At 53.5% G+C, this 18,926-nt stretch overlaps 1 protein-coding gene across 7 annotated transcripts in view; it reads right to left on the bottom strand.

Moving 5' to 3' along the window:
* Positions 1-18,926, bottom strand: part of STK10 (serine/threonine kinase 10) — a 120,877-nt gene that overhangs the window by 29,462 nt on the left and 72,489 nt on the right. For all 7 annotated transcript variants that reach the window (XM_064596564.1, XM_045901324.3, XM_064596565.1 and 4 more), the window contains exons 5-10: positions 18,324-18,396; positions 16,912-17,106; positions 16,228-16,309; positions 7,876-8,010; positions 5,271-5,816; positions 2,718-2,848 (exon numbers count right to left, since the gene is read on the bottom strand). In XM_064596564.1, the coding sequence (XP_064452634.1) occupies positions 2,718-2,848; positions 5,271-5,816; positions 7,876-8,010; positions 16,228-16,309; positions 16,912-17,106; positions 18,324-18,396 (1,162 nt within the window). The remainder of the gene's footprint in view (positions 1-2,717; positions 2,849-5,270; positions 5,817-7,875; positions 8,011-16,227; positions 16,310-16,911; positions 17,107-18,323; positions 18,397-18,926) is intronic.

Below are 18,926 nucleotides of genomic sequence, written 5' to 3'. Positions count from 1 at the left end.
TGTACCCCCCTGGCATGCGCAGACAAGTGGTAAAACTCGCTAACTTTGTTACTAAGTGGTAGCTGCTGGAGTGATCATAACAAGAGGCAAAGGCTTCTAGGTCTCTGGAAAACCAGACACTCTTCACAGCCATATAAAGAAGCTTCCATCTGAGCCTCTGCTCTTTGGGCATTAAGAGGGCTGAGTGTGTTAACGAAGACACAGAAATCCTGACTCCAAAGAAACTAAGGCTCAGAGAACACCTGACCAAAAAACAAAGGAATACAAAAGAAGGTGGGCGGCCAGGTGCGAACACTAACTCCCTGCCCCACCTGGGTTCTCACGAGGGAAGGCAGGCCGAGAGACAGGCTGACGTCTTATAGAAGGAAGGCACTGGCCCCAGCAATTTTAGGGAAAAGGAGAAAGAACTCTGACCTAGAAGCCTCAGTCTGGGAGAGTGAGTATCTGGTCACACAGTTCAAAGCCTGTGTGTGACCCAATTCTCTGGAAATCCTAGCATCCATGAAGGCCGGGGGGTGGACTGGGGGTGCGGTGGGGGGCGACAGCCAGCCAGGGAACAATGAGAGCCTTCCACACCCCTGCACAGCCTGGCAGCCTAGCCGGGTACACAGGACACTCGGCCCTCCGGACTGGGAGAGAGGCCCTCGACCTCTGCGAAGACTCACCTTTCAAACCTGAGCAATACACAGCTCCTCTGCTTAGCAAAAGGGTGGGGGCCTAGGGCCAGGGCCAGAGGGCATCGATTCTAGACGGGGTATGGTGGATCTACAGTTTCAACCCAGGAACCCGAACTGCCCAGAGAGGAGATGATGATGGAAAGGAAACTCAGCCCTTGAGGTCTGAAGCTTAGGAGAACAGGTCGCCTCCCAGGCGACCAGGAAAATGGAAGGTGGTGTCATCCTCCAAGAGCAACCATCCTCCCACCCTCTGTCATGAGCCTCCCCAGCCCCCATGACCAGGATGCGTGTGTGTGTGTGTGTGTGTACACGTGTACGTGCATTCATGCAGAAATGCAGAAACACCACTGATGAAAAGTCAGCCTCTCATCTTTGTGGTCCCTAGACGGAGAAAGTGCCCCAGAGCATCCAAAACTGCTTCAGTTTGGCTTTGGAATGCTTGTGCTTTTTAAAAAGATAAACGTGTTCAATGTTCTAGAAATATTCTCCAACTAATAATGAATTTATCCTGCAAAGGTTTGGCTCCAAGGCCTCCCTGACTGCTAAGCCCCCCACCCCTGGCAGCCCCAGGAAGCTTCCGGTCCAGTGGAAGCCTGGTAGAACCCTCACACAGATAGGTCTAGTTAGAATCGCAGCTCTAGCTTCTCACCTGGGTGGCCCAAGGCAAATAACTTATCTGCCAAGAAACACTGTTTCCTCATTTACAAAATGGGGGAAATAGCGTCTCCCCAAGGAGGGCTGTTAGGGGGCCTGAGCACCTCCAAAGTGCAGAGATGGCTCCCAGCAGACAGCTTTGCCTCACACTCTCCTCCCCTCACCAGTCTCACTGGTTTTGCCTCCAAGATGTATGTTGAACTGACCCCTTCTTCCCTCCTCCTGGCCACTGCCCCAGCCCAAGCCTGCAGCCCGACTGTGCTGGACAGGGTCTCCCTGTCACCCTGTGCAGCGTTGCCCTCTGTAGCCCTCTGTAGCCCACACTCCTGCAGCTTCCAGAGCCATCTTTCCGAAGGGAAACGAAAGCCAGTCACTCTCCAGCTATCTTACTCTGGCTGCCCCTGGGATAAAATCCACACTCCACCCTGGCCCACAGGCCTACGTGACCTCTGCCCTCACGCTGCACACTCCAGCCCTATCCTTTCAGCTTCCTAAACAAGCCCAGCAGTCACTCCTCGGGCCTTAGCTTTGCAGCTCCCTCTGTGCTCCCCCAGCCACTCCACTGGGGGTCTCCTACACACACAGCAGCCTCCCCCCAACCCAGGGGCTCACTATCATATCACCCATTACTTCCTTCACAGCGTGTACTACAATTGGGGATGGCTTTTTATCACATGTTGGCCCATCAGGTCTAAGTTCTACAACAGCAACAGCCTCAACTATCTGAATCGCTACCATGTCCCCCAACCTGGTAGATGGGCAAGTACATGGGTAGATGGATTGATGGATGGGTGGGTGAGTGAGTAGATGAATGGATGAGTAGAGGGATGGGTAGGTGGCTGAGTGGATGGGTGAATGAGTGGATGGATGGGTGGGTGAATAGTGGGTGGATGGGTGAGTGGGTGCATGGGTGGGTGGGTGGGTGGGTAGATGAGTGGATGGATGGGTGGGTGAGTGTGTGGGTGGGTGGGTGGGTGGGTGGGTAGGTGAGAGGATGGATGGATGGATGGGTGAATGTGAATTGATGGGTAGATGAGAGAGTGGGTGGGTGGTGGGTGAGAGGATGGATGACGGGTAGATGAGTGGGTGGATGGATATGTGGGTAGATGGATGGAGGAGTGGATGGATGGATGGTGGGTAGATGAGTGGGTGGACAGATAGGTAAATGGATGGGCAGGTGGATGAGTAAATAGATAGGTGGATGGGTAGATGAATGGACGGGTGCTCTGGGGAGTGCAGGAACAAAACCAGTTGCCTTTTGTGTCCTTAATCCCTCACTTCATGCTGTAGACACACAGAGAGTTCTGTAACCAAAGGAACCTACAACCCTCCCTCTCACCACATCCCCACCCTGTTACCACCGTCAGCAGCCAATCCCAGGCTTGCCTGAGAAATCGCATCTCCTCATCCTTCTTCTCATCCTCGCTGATGATCTTGGAGGTGGTGATGCTCACCTCCACACCATCCACCACAAACTTGCGTGTCCTCTTGAGGGTTTTATTGTGCAGCCTTGAGTCCTGGCGGGGTAAAATCATTAGGCAAAGCTCAGGATTTCAGCTAAGAATCTGTGGGTGACACAGGGGTGTGGCCCACAGCCTTCTTGGCCCCACAGCCTCAACATCCAGGTAGGACATAGCTGTCCATCATCCCCCTCTTGCCTCAAGCTTCCCATCTTGGAGTCCTGAGTGTCTGAGCTTATCCCCTCTACTCCAGCCCTGATCTTGGCCTTCAAACACTGCCCCTTCCCGGCCCCACACCTGGCTGCCAGCACTCTCATACACAGGACGTGGCACCAGAAAGAACCGGGTTCTAATCCTCCCTCTACCACATACTGGCTCTGTGACCCTGAGCAAGTCCCTTGTCCTGTCCAAGCCTCAGCTTCCTAAACTCATCAGAGGAAGAGCACAGCAGTGCTCACCTCCCAGGGTGCTTACAAAGACACAGCGAGAGAGTGCGTGGGGGACACAGCACAGAGCCCAGCTCATGGCGACTGTTCAGTACTTGGTATTTATATCTGACAGTTAGGACTGCGGACCACAATCTCCTACCACAATGCCAAATCCAAAGCGCTCGGAAAACTGAAGTTCGTAACTGATTTGGAAGTCAAACCCAAGCTGCCCTGAACTCCACGGGAGGCCACACCCGTCTGGAGCAGCTCCCATGAAATTATTCATAATCTTTATCTTTTCCTGGGAGTAATCATGCATTTCAGACACAACTGCTCAGAGTGCTGCCAAGACTCCTCGGGGGGTTTGAATACCCTCTGAAAATTGCTCCCGACTCAGCTGAGAGCCTGTGCGCCTGCCCTGGAGTCATCACGGCATCTCCCCGCTCTGACCTCAGTGGGCTTCCGAGGCCCTTGATGGCGTAGCCCAGCCCTGCGGTCCGGACTCTGCCCCGAGGGCCTTCCAGCCAGAAAAAAAGAGGGCAGGCCAGGGCTGCATACCGCAGTAAGTCTCCATCCCCTCAAAGTGGGCTCTGAAGCCCCGCTCCTGCTCAGCCAGGACCAGTGGCCAGCACTCACTCCCTGAGGGCTCGCCCCCCCCAGGCTTCCAGGGGCTCCGGACACCATGGGCACTGAGCAGCCCAACCCGACTCTCATCCTCCTCCAGTGCTCAGCCGGCACGTGCTAGGGCTCAACTCCAGACTACCGGTGAGAGATGAGGAGTGGCGGGGAGGAAAGGGGCCAGGGGGCTACAGCCCCACCACTAGGACTACTCGGGGTCACGGGGCCTCCTGCCCTCCCCCACCCCCACCCCCCAAGGTAACAGGCTCCTCAGCTCGCTGCAGGTGCTGACACAGCCCATGGACTCTTAGAACAGCCGTGTTCCCGGACTCACTGCCAGTCAGCCAGCAAAGGAATGTTCTCAACACCCGTAAGAGGCAGGGGAGACCCTGCTCTGCTCTTTATTTTTTATAATTACCTTTTTTTTTTTTCTTTTGGCTTAGTGTCTTTTTAAGTGGAGAAGGGACAGGCTATCTGTCTTAAGGCAGCTGATGGGCCCTGATGCTGCTTGTACATTAGAACCACTGTCTGTGCTTGTCCGGTGACATGTGCTTTCCTTCTCTTCCTGAAGCTAATTCTTGGGCTGGCTGGCTGCTTTTCCTTCTTTCACTTCCCTTAGTTTAGCAAATATTTTTGAGTCTCTACTGTGTGGTTTCCAGCAAGTAAACAACAGGAGAAAAAAACAAAACAATACAGTATCTTCCCTAAAATCAGCCTCGGCTGGGGATGAGCCTCAGTGTGGCCTGGTCAAGTGGCCAAGAGTGAGTTCAAGAACATCCTGACATTTATCAGTGTGGGCAGGGGGGCGTCAGCCCTTCCTGAGGGGGCAGCCAGGCTTCCACTGGGAGAGCAGAATGGCACGTGGGGTTCAGAGCACCAAGTCTGTGGGGCTGCCCAGCTCTCCACTCCCCACCTAAGCCTCCGTTTGCTCATCTGTACACGGAGATGATGAAGGAGCCTCCATTTTCTTTAAAGCACTTCTCAGTGTTGGCCTCCATGCTGAGCCCTCAAGCTCAGTGGCTACGGTCGTTCACGTCAGCCACCTCCAGAAAGGCCACTGAGCCCCAAGAGCGCCTTGAGCCCACTCCCTGTAACTGAATCGACCAGTCAGCAGCTGGACCACATGGCTGACCCGCAAACAAGAGAACTTCACTCCTAGACCCCTCTCTCCCGAACTTCACCAAACCCAATTTAAATGGACACACAAATTGAAATTTAAACCTGAGCCAACTGCCCGGCGTGACTAAATCCCAGACTGAACTCAGATATTCTGGAGATTACACTATGAATTGAGCTCAAGGCTCTTTAAAGAAGAGCAATCCTCATGAACCACTTAAAAGGGAAGGCGGCCACTAACGGCTTCCAAAACCAAAACTGGGCAGCACGTCCTACACACTCCGGCTCCTAACCCGTGGTAGAACTGGTGGCATTACCTTGATGGACAGAGAGCCTGTTTCTCTGTTCAGGGACAGGTCGGCTGAGAGGGAGGTGTTGTAGTCCATGCTCTCGGAGGCGGCGAGGCTGCCACAGTCTGAGTCCCTCTTGGACGGGCCCGGGGCTGCCTGGGCAGGGAGCTCCAGGCTGCCGTTGGCCAACTTCTCGGCACCCAAGGTCTCCAGGGCACTGCTGTTGGGACGGCTCTGGCTTGCTTTTTGGGACCTGCTGGCTGCTGGACTGAGGTCCCCGCCGTGGTCAGCGACTTGCTTCTCCTCAGACACCTGAATTCTGGCATCCATGGACACTGGCCGGGACTTCCGGAAGGGTGCTGGCACTGCCAGGCCAGTCTCATTTCCAGGAGCCACATCTGGGGGGTTGGTGGTTTGGAGGGATCTGTCCCCAGAGGGCTGGCTCGGCCCATTCACACTGTCCTGAGGCTGGCTGGGTGGCACTGGGGTGAAGGATGATTCTTTGAGAAGCTTGTCGGTATTGAGACTCAGTTGACTCACCTCAGAAGAGTCTCGAGTATGGTTCCCCAGAGGCTAGGAAGGAAAAAGAATCAAGACCATGCTATTTTATGTCTAGGACAGGAGTCAGGGATGCAGTAGGGCCGGAAAGTCAGACACTCACAAGGTGAAGTAGGCCAGGGTCAAGGACATACCACAGTCATCCCTCTCCAGTGAGCCACAGTCCTCACGACTCCCTACTGTCTAAGCTACAGTAGAATTACTACTTGTTTCGAGTTCATTGAATACCTGTTCTTCCTCCTACGAGCGGAGGCAACTGTGGCCAGCTGGACAGCTCATCCCCTGTCTAAGGGTGGCAGTGGCCACTCTGCTCCAGCTAATTGTGACAATGGAGACAGACCTTCCAATCTTTTAAGACAAGGCCAGAATCTGGATTTTTACCTGACACCGCCTGATTTTTAGATGGCAACTAATTCAAGTTTTTGGTTTTGTTTTTTTTAGTTGCATAAAAACCAAACCAAAACTATCCAGAAGCTAGATTCAGTCTATCATCCACTACGTTTTTAAAGTTTTGTTTTGTTTCTTAGAGCTTTGGGGGCTGGTAAGTACTGGAAACATTGCTACTATGAAACACCCATTTCAGTGGATAAAATATAAACATCCAGGGAATGAATAAAGTGAGCACCCCCAGAGCCACCTTCCATGTCAGGAGTGGAACACTGCCCACCTCAGAGACCCCCCCCCCCCACCTATGTCTGTCTCTCCCCTTGACATAATAGTTGTCCTGAAATTGATCTCTAAGTGTTACAGGTTAGTTTGCTTGTTTTCAAATATGGTATTAATGGAATCACACCATAGCGTTCCCTTGGGTCCTAATGGCCGCTGGCTTTAACCCTGGATATGGAAGCTTCCAGAAGGAACTCTAATCCACCTCCTTATTCAACAACCCTAAAATGAGAGTTCAGGAATTCAGATCTGATCCTATCATCCCCACACCAATGCCCAGCCCTTGCCTGAAACCCTCAGCCCCCACCACCCTCACAAGGGTCAGCCTCCTGCCTGTGGAAAACCAGGCCGGTGTGACTGTTTTCTGCCTCCCTCCCCAACCTTGCTGTCCGCGGTGTCCTCCTGGAGACAGGCCCCAGACACACCACCTCCCTCTCCCACCATGGTTTTCCTACACCTGGCCCTGCCGCCTAACACCACAACTGGCCACGTCATTCCTCGACCTCACTTTGCCCATCTCTGAAATGGAGCCCTGGTTCTCCCGTCAGAGTTGCGGAGTGCCCAGCCCCCAGCAAGGGCTCCGTAAAAGGCTAGGGCTGCAGGGCTGATTCTGCTCCTCCTCCTCGGTGCTTCCCTTCCTCATCCTGGTAAGGATTCAGGCCAGCCTGTGGCTTCTCCCAGGATGCCATCAAACTCGAGACAGCACTACACTGCCCATTCCCTGACAGACGAGTCCAGCCCCTGCCTCACTCGCTCCACGGCACCATCTGGACAGCAAGTTTCCCTCCTGGAAGAGGCCGTTCCCAAGTGGCGTCGACCAGGGATCTGAAAGCAACAGCTCAGGACAGAATCCAGCCCACAGACACGTTTTGCTTGGCTCACAGGTTTTTAAAAATTTAAATTAGCTTTAATTTAAATTTAAATTCAGCCAAGTGCTGAAGCTGCTGATGGGTTACAAATGTGCCAAGACATGGGTCCCCTGGGCACTCGGGGCAACCAGACAGGGTCTGGGGTGCCCGGAGCCCCTCGGCCTCTTGCCTTCGGTCACGTGTAGCCTTTACCTGCATTTATCCCACAGGGTGCTAAAAACATTTTGCATGTGAGCCACAAGAGGAAAAAGGCAGGGAAGCAATGAGTCAGCTACCAACTTTTAAAAACTGGAAGACCCCATGTGAAAATCTAGATTACTGCTCTTTCCTGAAAGCGTACAGAATCTGGCCAGCACATCCCCGCTGCCTCACCCTGGCCCATGTGCTGACATACGTAACCTGTGGCGTGGGGGGGCTATAATCCCTGAGCTGGGGAGAAACAGGAATCCTCCCTGCACCCCCCAGGTCCCCTCTTATACCAGCCAAGGCCTGCCGGGATCCCGTCCCTCCCCAGCACCCCAGCCCTTTCCAGGCCTTACAGAGGTGGCATCCGTGGACTCTTCCTCTTCCCCCTCCTCCCGGCCATCCTCGATCTCCTCCATCACTTCGGCCTTGGCCTCGGCCACCAGCTCCCGCAGGGCCTTGTTGCTGGTGATGCTGCTGACAAAGGGATGCTGAGGGGGCAAGACACACCTGGATTAGAACCACTTTGGGCAGGAGGGTGCAGGAGGCACAAGCGAAGTTTTGGGGGAGGCCATCTCCCAGGCAGAGAAGGCCAGCGGCATCCCTAAGTACAATGTGAATGTGTACTTGGTAAGGGAGAGCCAGAGGCGGCCCACAAAGTCCTGTGTGTGCTGGAAGAGGCCAAATCCTGGCTCTGCCCCCCACCAGCTGTGCAACACTGAGCGTGTCACTTTCCTTCCCTGAGCTGCAGGCTCATCTCCAAAGTGGGGACAATAATGCCAAACCTATAGGGAGGTCATAAGGATTAACCGAGATAATGCACAAGGAAGTGTTTAGCTCAAAGCAGGAGCTCAAGCGATGTTTGGGGGGTTGTTTGTACATGTGTTTGTTTTTAAAAGGTTTTATTTTTTTTATTTATTTATTTTTTTAATTTTATTTATTTGACAGAGACAGAGATAGCGAGAGCAGGAACACAAGCAACGGGAGTGGGAGAGGGAGAAGCAGGCTTCCCGCCGAGCAGGAAGCCCGACGCGGGGCTCGATCCCAGGACCCTGGGATCATGACCTGAGCCGCAGGCAGATGCTTAACGACTGAGCCACCCAGGCGCCCCTAAAAGGTTTTAATATATGGTTTTAAAATATCTACTACAGGGGCACCTGGGTGGCTTAGTCAGTTGAGTGTCCAACTCTTGATTCCGGCTCAGGTCATGGTCTTGGGGTCCTGAGATCGAGCCCCACGTCGGGCTCCACGCTCAGTGCAGAGTCTGCTTGTCCCTCTCCCTCCCCCTGCTTGCTCTCGCTCTCTCTCAAATAAATATAAGAAAAATCCTTGTTAAAAAAAAAAAATCTACTACATGTCCTTTATTGAAGTGTTACTTACACCCAGTAAAGTTCACAAATCACTAAGCTCAAGGACTTTTTTCCACTTATATATTAGGTATGACCATAGCCCACCTGCAGACACCAAAGGTTTCCATCTCCGTATCATCAACCCCACTCCCCCTAGTTGCCCAGCCCCAGAAACTAGTTTTGCCTGTTCCCTAAATTTCATGTGAACAGAATAAAAAATATGCAGTCCTCTGTGACTGCTGTTGTGGTTGAAATCATGAGATTCGCCTACCTCACTGCATATATTGGTAAACTGGTCCTTTTTCATTCCTGTGCAGTTATCTACTGTATGGAGAGGTCACAACCTGTTTATTCATTCTGCTGCTGATGGACATTTGTGTTGTTTCCTGTTTTGAGCGACTATGAATAAAGCTATGAATGTGTGCATATAGGTAGGTCTTTGGGAACACGCATGTTTGCAAATTCTTAAGGGAGTGTCGTGTAAGTTCTATTCCTAGGCATTTACAGAAAGGTCACATCTCTAAAATAATGAAGCCTCTTTCACACACCTTGCAAAACACCAAAGCTTTTAAGGCCTCAGCAGATGTTAAATCAGCGCGAGCACCTTCCCTGATAGAAGTCTGTTCTCGGGCATCTAATCCCCAGCCCTGGGGAGTGGACGAGGATGTGAGATTGCTCACCCAGGGCCGCTTGGAAAGAGATGTTGTGTGTGTGTATTAGGGGAGCAGAGGGGTCTCATTAAATTGGAGTTTGCTCATTTGAATTTAGAGGAAGGCTCCGATGAAATCTGCCTTCACTGTCAAAAGATTTATCAGCGGAGGAGCAGTGTCAACGAGATTGCAGGGAAGTATGTAAGTGACTAAGAATACATTTTCAACACCCTGTAAACACATACACCACTGATAGGTCCATTACAAATCATTTTTATGTGCTTGTTCATTTAGAACAGTTCATTTGTGGAAGGTCACGAGACAATACCCCTTCCACTCGAGCACCTAGTGGTCCTTTCTGACCTGAAAGGAATAAACCTCACTCCTTTTAAAGAGCCCTAAACCAGCCTGGCTGTCTCTAGTTAGTCCAAACTAGTAAAGATTTTAAGAATTTCATTTCTTGGGGCGCCTGGGTGGCTCAGTCGGTTAAGGTCTGCCTTCGGCTCAGGTCATGATCCCAGGGTCCTGGGATGGAGCCCCACATCAGGCTCTCTGCTCAGTGGGGAGCCCACTTCTCCCTCTGCCTGCCGCTCCCCCTGCTTGTGTTCCCTCTCTCACTATCTCTCTCTCTGTGTCAAATAAATAAAATCTTAAAAAGATTTTTTTTCCATTACTTTTCTTTCTCTCCCATGCCCCATTCATTCACTGATTCGGGCCACAGCCACATGTTGAGGCCAGTGATGTGCCAGGTGCTGAGAGAAGGCTGAATGACAGGATGGGCATGGTCCCTGCCCTTGGGGCTTGCAGCTGAGTGGGAAAGAATAGGTATGTAGCCAAACGACACACAAGATCATGACAGGTCGGGGCTCCTGGGTGGCTCAGTCAGTTAAGCATCTGCCCTCGGCTCAGGTCATGATCTCAGGGTCCTGGGATTGAGCCCCACGTCAGGCTCCCTGCTCAGGAGGGAGTCTGCTTCTTCCTTTCCCTCTGCCACTCCCCACCCCAACTTGTGTGCACTCTCCTGCTTTCTAAGAAATAAATAAAATCTTAAAAAAAAAAAAAGGTCATGTCAGATCAGGTAATGGGATAGCATGAGGCTGGAACCACATGGGCCTGGCCTGGGCAGCGGAGGCTACTTAGTCTATGGTCACAAGGGTCTCCCTGAGGAGGTGACATTCAAGCTGGCCAGGGAAAGATCCGGGCACAGAGAATTCCAGGCAGCGGAGCAGCGAGTACAAGGGCCCTGGGGCCAGACGGAGTTTGGCAGGCTGGAGGCACGGCTAGAAGGCCAGGGTGGCAGGGCTTGTGGAAGAGAGAGGAGGAAGGAGAGGGTGGTGCAGGCAGGGTCCCCGAGCTGCAGTGAGAAGCTGAGACTTTCTTCTCAGAAGCTGCCGGAGGGTGCAGCAGAGCAGTAGTACTATCTGTTTACTCTTTAAAGGTGTCAGTCTGGCTGCTGTGTGGTTCCAAAAGGTCTTGAGTGGGGGAGCTAATAGCGGCTTAATAATCACGGGAGGTAGGAGAGCGTCGTGGCGAGAGTACTGGCTTTAGATGAAATCTGTCTGGGATGAAATGCTGCTTCCACCACCACCCTGGGCAAGTCACTCAACCTCCCTAAGCCTCAGTTTGCTCATCCGTATACTGGGAATAATAGTATGGCTGTTGAAAGCACTAGAGTAAGTGCTCCAAGTATGGCAGCCGTCATCTACACCATCCCCATCACCATCATCACCTCCACCACCACCACCTTGGTCACCACTGTCACCATCACCACCAGCAGCACAGTTAGACCCCCAGCCATCCCTCCTCCCTCCTGCATCCCCACAGAGCACAGCTTTTTGGAACTGAGGGTGAGCATCAGATCCCGAAGGTTCTCCGAGCCTTGCACTGTCCAACCTCACACATGAATCTGAGCAAGAAGCCACGGGACATTTCACGGCAGTTGCTGAAGCAGATGCGGCAGAACTAAAGAATGCAGGCACACGTTTCTGGAAATACCAAGTTTTCATCAGGGCACGCTACACATTGACCAACCCAGTGGCTTTCCAGCATGGCTAGGAGTCTTGCTTTCTTGGGGCTGGACCATCTGCCCCATGGCCTCTCAGGAGCACCCCAGGGTCCTCAGGAAGGGGATGCCACGGGGAAGAAAGCCCTTTGCCAGAGGAGCAGGTGATCGGGGCAGATCCCCCAGATGCCAATCCCGGAATCCCCAGGCAGGCACGGCTAACAAGGCAGGCCTTCCAGTGGCTGATGAGGCCCAAAACACTGTTTTGTCAACTGCCTGGAACAGAAAGCACAGCCTTCCTCCCTCACTGCCTCAGCACCACTACCTCCAGGGATGTGTCCAAAGAAGAGAAGTCCCCAACCCCGAACCGCCAGGGCCCAGTGGAGAGCCAGAGCCCTGCTGCAAGGAGGCCCGGGGTCTCCCCAGGCAGGAAGTGCATGGTGTACCTGCGTGGGGACAGGCTGCTCGGGCACACGGGTCCCCAGAAATGTGCTCGCACACCCCTGCACAGGCCCAGGCAGAGGGGAACTCAGCCGCCTGCTCCTTCAGGAAGAGGCACAGCTGTTGGGTGTCATCTCTGCAGGAAGCCCCGCAAGGCCACACAACTCGCCAACTGGTACCTGCCCACTGGCCAGGACCCCTCCTGCCATCTACACAGACATCCTTTCCAAGACGGGAGCCTGGTTTTCCTCGATGTGCTTAGAAACCACCAGCCAGGGGGTCCTACACTCCGAGGCTGGCTTTAGAAAATGCCTGATGCCTGTCAAGGTTTCAGTTGTCAGCATCTGTCCAATTCCCCCTTCCCTCCCATCCAACTTCTCTTTCTATCTCATTCCTTCTTCCGCTCCTTCATTCATTCAGGGAGGAGGCGTACCAGAGTGGTCAAGAGAACAGGCTTTGGAATGAGACAACCAGGATCAGAATCCCAGCTTGGTCTCTTACAAGCTGTGTGACCTTGTGCGGGCTACCTAACCTCTCTGTTGCCTCAGTTTTATCACCTGTTTGATGGAAATGTGAATAGTACCTACTTCATACTTTGTTATAAGGATTAAAGTAGTTAACATTTGCTAAACATTTAAAAAAGTACCTGGCATGTAGAAAGCGTTACCCTACAGTTAAGTTAAAATATTAACGAATACTTGTTGAGGGCCCTCTACATACCAGACACTGTTCTGGATGCTTGGGACATATCAGTGAACAAAACAAAGACTGCTGTCCTCAGGGAGCTGACATGCTAGGGATTAACAATAAACTCAATGAACAAGTAAACTGTGGAAAAATCAAAAGTAGGGCAGGGAAAGGAGAACTAGGACTATGTTGGGAGTAGAAGTGGCAGGTTTCCAGTTTGAAATAGGGTGGTTGGTGGAGGCCTCACTGAGAAGAACAATGACTTAAAGAAGAGACTCGACCACGGAGGTGTCTGAGGAAAAACATTATAGGCAGCGTGAAGAGCTGTGCAAAGGCCCTGAGGCAGTTGTATGCCCAGACTGCTGGAACTACAGCAAGGAGGCCAGGGTGGCTGGAATCGAGTGAGGGAGTTGGGATGGGGTGGGCAGATCGTGTAGGACCCTACAGGTCACTGAGACTCTGGAGTTCGGCTTAAGTGAGAGGGGATCCATTAAGGGGCAGGAGGGACAGGAGCTGACATCCGTGTTAAGGTTTCCCTCTGGCTGCTGTGCTGAGAACAGACTGAAGGAGGACAGGGAGACCAGCGAGGGAGTAATAATCCAAGCGAAAGTCAGACCTATGGTTGCAACGGAAATGGTGCCAAGTGGTCAGATTCGGGGCATGTTCTGAAGGCAGGGACGACAGGATTTCCTGACAGAATGGACATGGAGCCCACAAGGCTCCAAGGATGGCACCAAGGATGCTTGCCAGGTCTGGGGCCTGATGGCAGGGCAGGTGGGTTGCCACTCCCTGAGACGGGACAGCCACCGGTCGAGCATATGTGGGGAAAGCAGAGGGCACTCAGGTGTGGACATCCACACCGGGGTGGCGAGTAAACAGCCGGACTTCGACACCTAGGACAGGTGGAGCAGCTCAGGCTGCAGGGAAAACGTGGCAGTCGCCGTAACCGGGTGGGACCCTCGAGGTGAGTGGAGATGGGGCGGGGGTGGGGGGAAGGCCCTGATGCGCTTCCACAGCGATCAGTCGCAGGAAAGAGCAGCAGGGGAAGGACGCTGTGGAGTGACCGGTGACAAGGAAAGACACCAGGAGGCCGTGGGGGCCCGGGAGCCAAGCGCTGGCCGTGGCAAGGATGAGGGTCAGCTGTGGCTGCCGTGGCCGGGTCCCACGGCACGAGCGCAGAGGCCGCAGCCAGCCACTGGGTCCGACAACGGGAGTCACGGATGACCCTGACAAGAACGGCTGCGACACGCTGTGGCAGGTTCATAACCAACTCGCCTCGTGTCCGCGGAGCACCTGAACTGACAGCCAGCGTGCTAAAAACAGCGCGTGCGGAATCTCGTTCCCTCGTACGACTGCATAAGGGAGCACTAACCGCGTCTCACAGGTGAGGACACTGAGGCACAGAGTGAGAACGACTCCTATTCCGGGTGGCCAAGCCTGACCTCAGAGCCCGGGTCAATAATCACTACGTGACACGGTCCCCAAGAATCTCTGTGCAGGTGAGGGGGTGAATCAGAAACCAGTGTCAACTCAAGGCATGAGGGGCCGGGAGGAAGCTCCCAGAACCAGGCAGAAACAGGGGGCATGAGCAGCTCTGCAGGGGGCACTGGGAAGCCGAGATCGGGAGGCCCCTACCTGTCACTCAAGGCCAGGTGACCTCGGGCAGGCCATGCTCCACCCTCCCCCACCCAGAAATAGGCACAAGGACAAAGCTGACAGCAGCCTAAGCCCCGAAGGTGTTTTCTTGATCTCAAGGGACCGCTCCTTTCTTCTGCAACCCTTTCTGTCTTATACTAAGAATCCCCTGGCAGGACATTGTTTCCAACTATGTAACAAAAATTCCTGGCTCAGGCTGAGGCTCCAGGGCTGCCATGTGGGAATGGAGGACAGCTGGTCTCTTCCTGGTGGAATGTCCTGGATGTCCTAGAGGCCGGATATAGCAGGCCAGGAGGTGCCTGCTCACAGGAAACAATTGGCCCCACGCGGCTTGGAGCTTCTGCATCTGACAGTGACGGCCCACCCCCACCTCTGGCTTCCCCACCAAACACGGCAAAACCCAGGAAATGAGGCCTCTGCTACTCCAGACGCATCTTCGGTATCTTCGCACTCAACCCTCACAAGGACCCAGTTAAGGGGGGGCATTGCCGTTATCCCGATTTCAGAGCAAGAACTGAGTCACAGAGAAGTTAAGCCAATCTCCCAGGGTCTCAGAGCCAGTAAGTAGCAGAGCTGGGATTCGAACCCGGGACTTTACAGTTCACACACTTCATCACTGTGTTGCACACGCCAGAGGGACGCACCGGAGCCTGGAATATCGACAGGGCCCTGTGCCTGGCACACAGCAGGTACTCGGGAAAAGCGGCTGAACATGAACAAAGACTCAGTGCTTGGTGTGGCCTCTTCTTCCTTCCCTCCCGACACACATCAGAGGTTGTGAGTCACTTTCGTGGAACGTCCACTGTGGGCAGGGTCTGGAGCGGCGGCCCCTCCCCCAGAACCGAGGCCCACTTTCTCTCGGCCTCCCATCAGCGTTGACGGCACGGTGACAGCAACGGGCAGGCCTGAGGACAGCTGGGCGGGTGGTGCCTGCCTCTTTCAAAACACAAGGCACCAGCCCAGGCAAAGGGCAGCTCCCAGCTACCTCCAATGTTTCAAAAAGCCTCCAGGGAACCATCACCCCTTCTCCATGCGGAGGCCAGAGATTCCTCACACAGCAGCCAGACGGGCCCTTGTAAGTGTAGGCTGGATGCTATGTCCCTCATCCAAACCCTCAGGGGCGCCCCACCGCGCACAGGTAAAGTTCTGGTCTGGGCTTTCAAGACCCTGCGTGACCCCACGCAACCTGGCCCTTCATGCAGAAAAGAGTGAGCATCGCCTGCTGCCCCCATTTGAAAGAAAGGCCTGCTTCTACCACTGGCCCTTAGCTGGCCGCTGGAAACCTCGGTTTGGGGAGGGGGTCCACCACGAATGGACAAGAGTGGCTCACTCTGCCTCAACTGTTTGCACAGACAACACAGTTCCCACGAGCATCGCTTTCCTTCTGGAAGTCTGCGTCCTGCTGCAAGGCATCAGGGCAATGAGTGTACCAGAGGGCTGTGTGTCCTCTGGGTGAGCACACACCCACACCTCTCCGATCTCTGCCCTCATCCCTGGCTCCGTGCCCTGGCCTCCTCGCTCCTCCCAACCAGGCTCACGGGCCAGGTCTTCGCCTCAGCTCCCCAGCGCCCCTCGCCTAGCCCCTGGCCCCCTCTGGGTGTCTGCTAAGAGCCCTTCCGTGCCCTCCTTTGATAGGAGAGCAGGCCCTCGCAGGCCCCTGGCCTCCTGAGTTGTTTTCCTTCTCTCCACAGCCCTTGTCTCTCCTTGCCACGGGCACCTATCTGCTGTCTGTGGCCTGTCTCCCCCACTAGAACATAAGCGGTGTGAGGACAGGCTCTGGGGGAGCTTCCTTCACCACAGCGGCGCCTGGGCTGGGGAAGAACACACCCAGCTTCCGGGTCATGGGTGAGCTCGCCCCGCCTGTAAAGGAAGGGCAGGGCAGAGGGGGCAGGCAGCCACCCCCAGGAGAGGGGAGCCACATACCTCCAGGAGCTGCGCAGCACTGGGCCGCGTCTCGGGGTTCTTATCTAGGGCCGTCTTCAGGAAGTCGCGGAACTCCACAGACCTGGGGGGTGGGGGGCACAGGTGGCAGCAGTCAGCTCGGAGTAGGGCAAGAACTGAGAAAATTCCCGAGTCACAGACTCCACTCTCCTGGGAGTCATGTGCTTCCCCAACACAGCCCTCAAAAGACAAAGGGCGCCTTCATGAGCTAAAACGGCGAAGGCGACAGGGCTTTCGAGATGATCTCATCATGAACATCGCTGTATAGATGGGGACATGAAAATCAGTGGAGCAGGGACCTGCTCAAGGCCACACGGCAAAACAGAGGAGCGCCGGGGTTTAAGCCTGCGCCCTGGTTCCCAGCCCAGGGCTGTGCCACGTGGCTGCCAGGGCCCATTTAGGCACCTCCTCCCACAGTGGCATCCGCCTTATTGGATCCCACAGTCTGCTCAGATGGACAGCCCATGTCAAGAGCACAGAGAACAGGAAAAGGCATGGAGGGCCCAGGTAGCTCAGAAAGGCCCGGAGTGTGCCTCAGTGTCCCCCACACTGGGGCCTAGCAGGGACAGGAGAACCCTGGCCCTCCACCTGCCCAATCCCACCTGCCCCATGCCCCGGGCCCACTGGCCACACAGCAAACACCCTCGGGCTGGCCTTGCTCCTTACCACTTAGAAGGCGAGAGCAGAGTGGGGGGATCCGACTTGGCAATCTTGAGCAGGACCCGCATGGGGTTGAGTTCATGGTGTGGGGGTTCAATCTGGGCCATCTCAATCAGAGTGATGCCCAGGGACCAGATGTCGGCTTTGTAGTCATACGGTGTGTCCTTCATGGTCTCACACATCACCACCTCAGGGGCCATCCTGAACCAACCAAGGGACAACAGAGGGCTAAGAACCTGGCCTCCACAGGCACTTCTCAGAGACTCAGGGTCAGGGACCACACCACAAGCCAATGTCAGAGGGTTGGCAGCACTCCCGAATCACGACGTGCATTAGGGTCCATCCCACTGTCTTCCTTACGTTGGTCTTCACCCAGAAAGATGCCTTCAGAGGCGTTCCACCGCCATGTCCGGCTGCAGTTCCCGATGACTGCCACAAGATGGCAGCAACAATCCAGAACACAGAGTCCTGGGGAAGGGGTAGGTGCAGGCAGAGGGGAAGGTGCCCAGAATCAACTGGAGGCACAAGGCGGGGTGGGGGGGGCGGACAGAATACAACAGTACAGAGAGAAGGGATGGGAGAGAACAGGAGAAAGAGGAATAAAAGGGCAGAGAGAGAGAAAGGGTGAGTAATAAGCAAGCAAGAAAGGAGTCTAACTCCCAAGTGAGAAGTAATGCACGTGAAAAACAGAAAGTAATTAGGTGTGAAACTGAAAGAGTTTTCGTGTTTTTTTTTTTTTTTTTAAGTAATAGTTTTGGAAAAGGAGGCAACACAATGGACTAGAGAGGTCCAGAGAAACTTCACAGGAGGGTAGGAATTGTTCATCTTCACAGTCCCAGCCCAGGGCCTCCAATTCAATCTGTACTTGTTGAATTAATCAAGAATTGAACCATTGTCGGGGCACCTGGGTGGCTCAATCGTTAAGCGTCTGCCTTCGGCTCAGGTCATGATCCCAGGGTCCTGGGATTGAGCCCGGCGTTGGGCTTCCTGCTCAGCGGGGAGCCTGCTTCTCCCTCTCCCACTCCCCCTGCTTGTGCTCCCTCTCTCGCTGTCTCTGTCAAATAAATAAATAAAATCTTTAAAAAAAAAAAAAAAAAAAAAGAACCATTTTCTAGGGGTTCCCGTTTAGGTGTTCTTAATGGAGCACTTTCTATACGCATCTTCCCGTTTAATCCTCACAGCAACCCGTGAACCCTGATTTCGTAGAGGAGGAAACTGAGGCACAGGGAAGCTAAGCAACTTGGCCAAGGTCACAGCACTCGTGAATGGTGTGGCCTGGTCTCAGACCCACTGAGGCTGGCTGACTCAGGAGCCCTGGCCCCCGTCCTCTCTCCTCTACAGCAGCCAGAGGTCACCTTGGGGATTCTGAGGTTCAACCTTCAGTCCACCATTCCCTTTCCAGAAACTGCACATCTCACCAGTAAGGCGTTCCTATGAAGGAATCTCGCTTTTGCAGAGTTTTCAGATTCTTGGCAGACACACCAAAGTCAGCTGCAAGACAAAAATCAGATAGAGTATTCGATGGACATTCCTCCACCCACAGCCCTGGGGTGAGAACTCAGAGACAGACGTTCCAAATCAATTAACAGATGCCATTTTTTACCTAGCAAATTTCTGATACTGTTGTAAAGATTTATAGAGACATGCACTTTCCTTCCTGCTAATGAGAGTATAAACTGAAGAGCCTTTCAGGGAAGCAGTTGGGCAATAAATCTAAAGAACCTTTAAAATATCCATACTCTTCTGATCCAGTAATTCCAAATCTAGATATTTACCCTAATGAAATAATCTTAAACATAAAAACAGTATGCAGAATGATGTTCATCAAAGTGCTATTATAATAGTGACAAATTAAAAAGAACCCTAATTGTTTGGCTTTCAGGGAGTGATTTTAATCAGCAATAATTGTGCCTTGGATAAACGTCACTGCTAGGCCTCTGCACGAAGCTGAGGGGGTGATTTTAAAACTTCTTATATACAATATATAACATATTCTGTCTTTTCCAAAAAGGATCTAAGAT

The sequence above is a fragment of the Mirounga angustirostris genome, unplaced genomic scaffold (assembly GCF_029215605.1).
Source record: "Mirounga angustirostris isolate CCGP_5_RB_7025 unplaced genomic scaffold, mMirAng1.0.hap1 SCAF_7, whole genome shotgun sequence".
Classification (NCBI taxonomy): Eukaryota; Metazoa; Chordata; class Mammalia; order Carnivora; family Phocidae; genus Mirounga; species Mirounga angustirostris.
The sequence above is the reverse complement of the archived record's forward strand: the minus strand, read 5'-3'. Positions and strand labels throughout refer to the sequence as shown.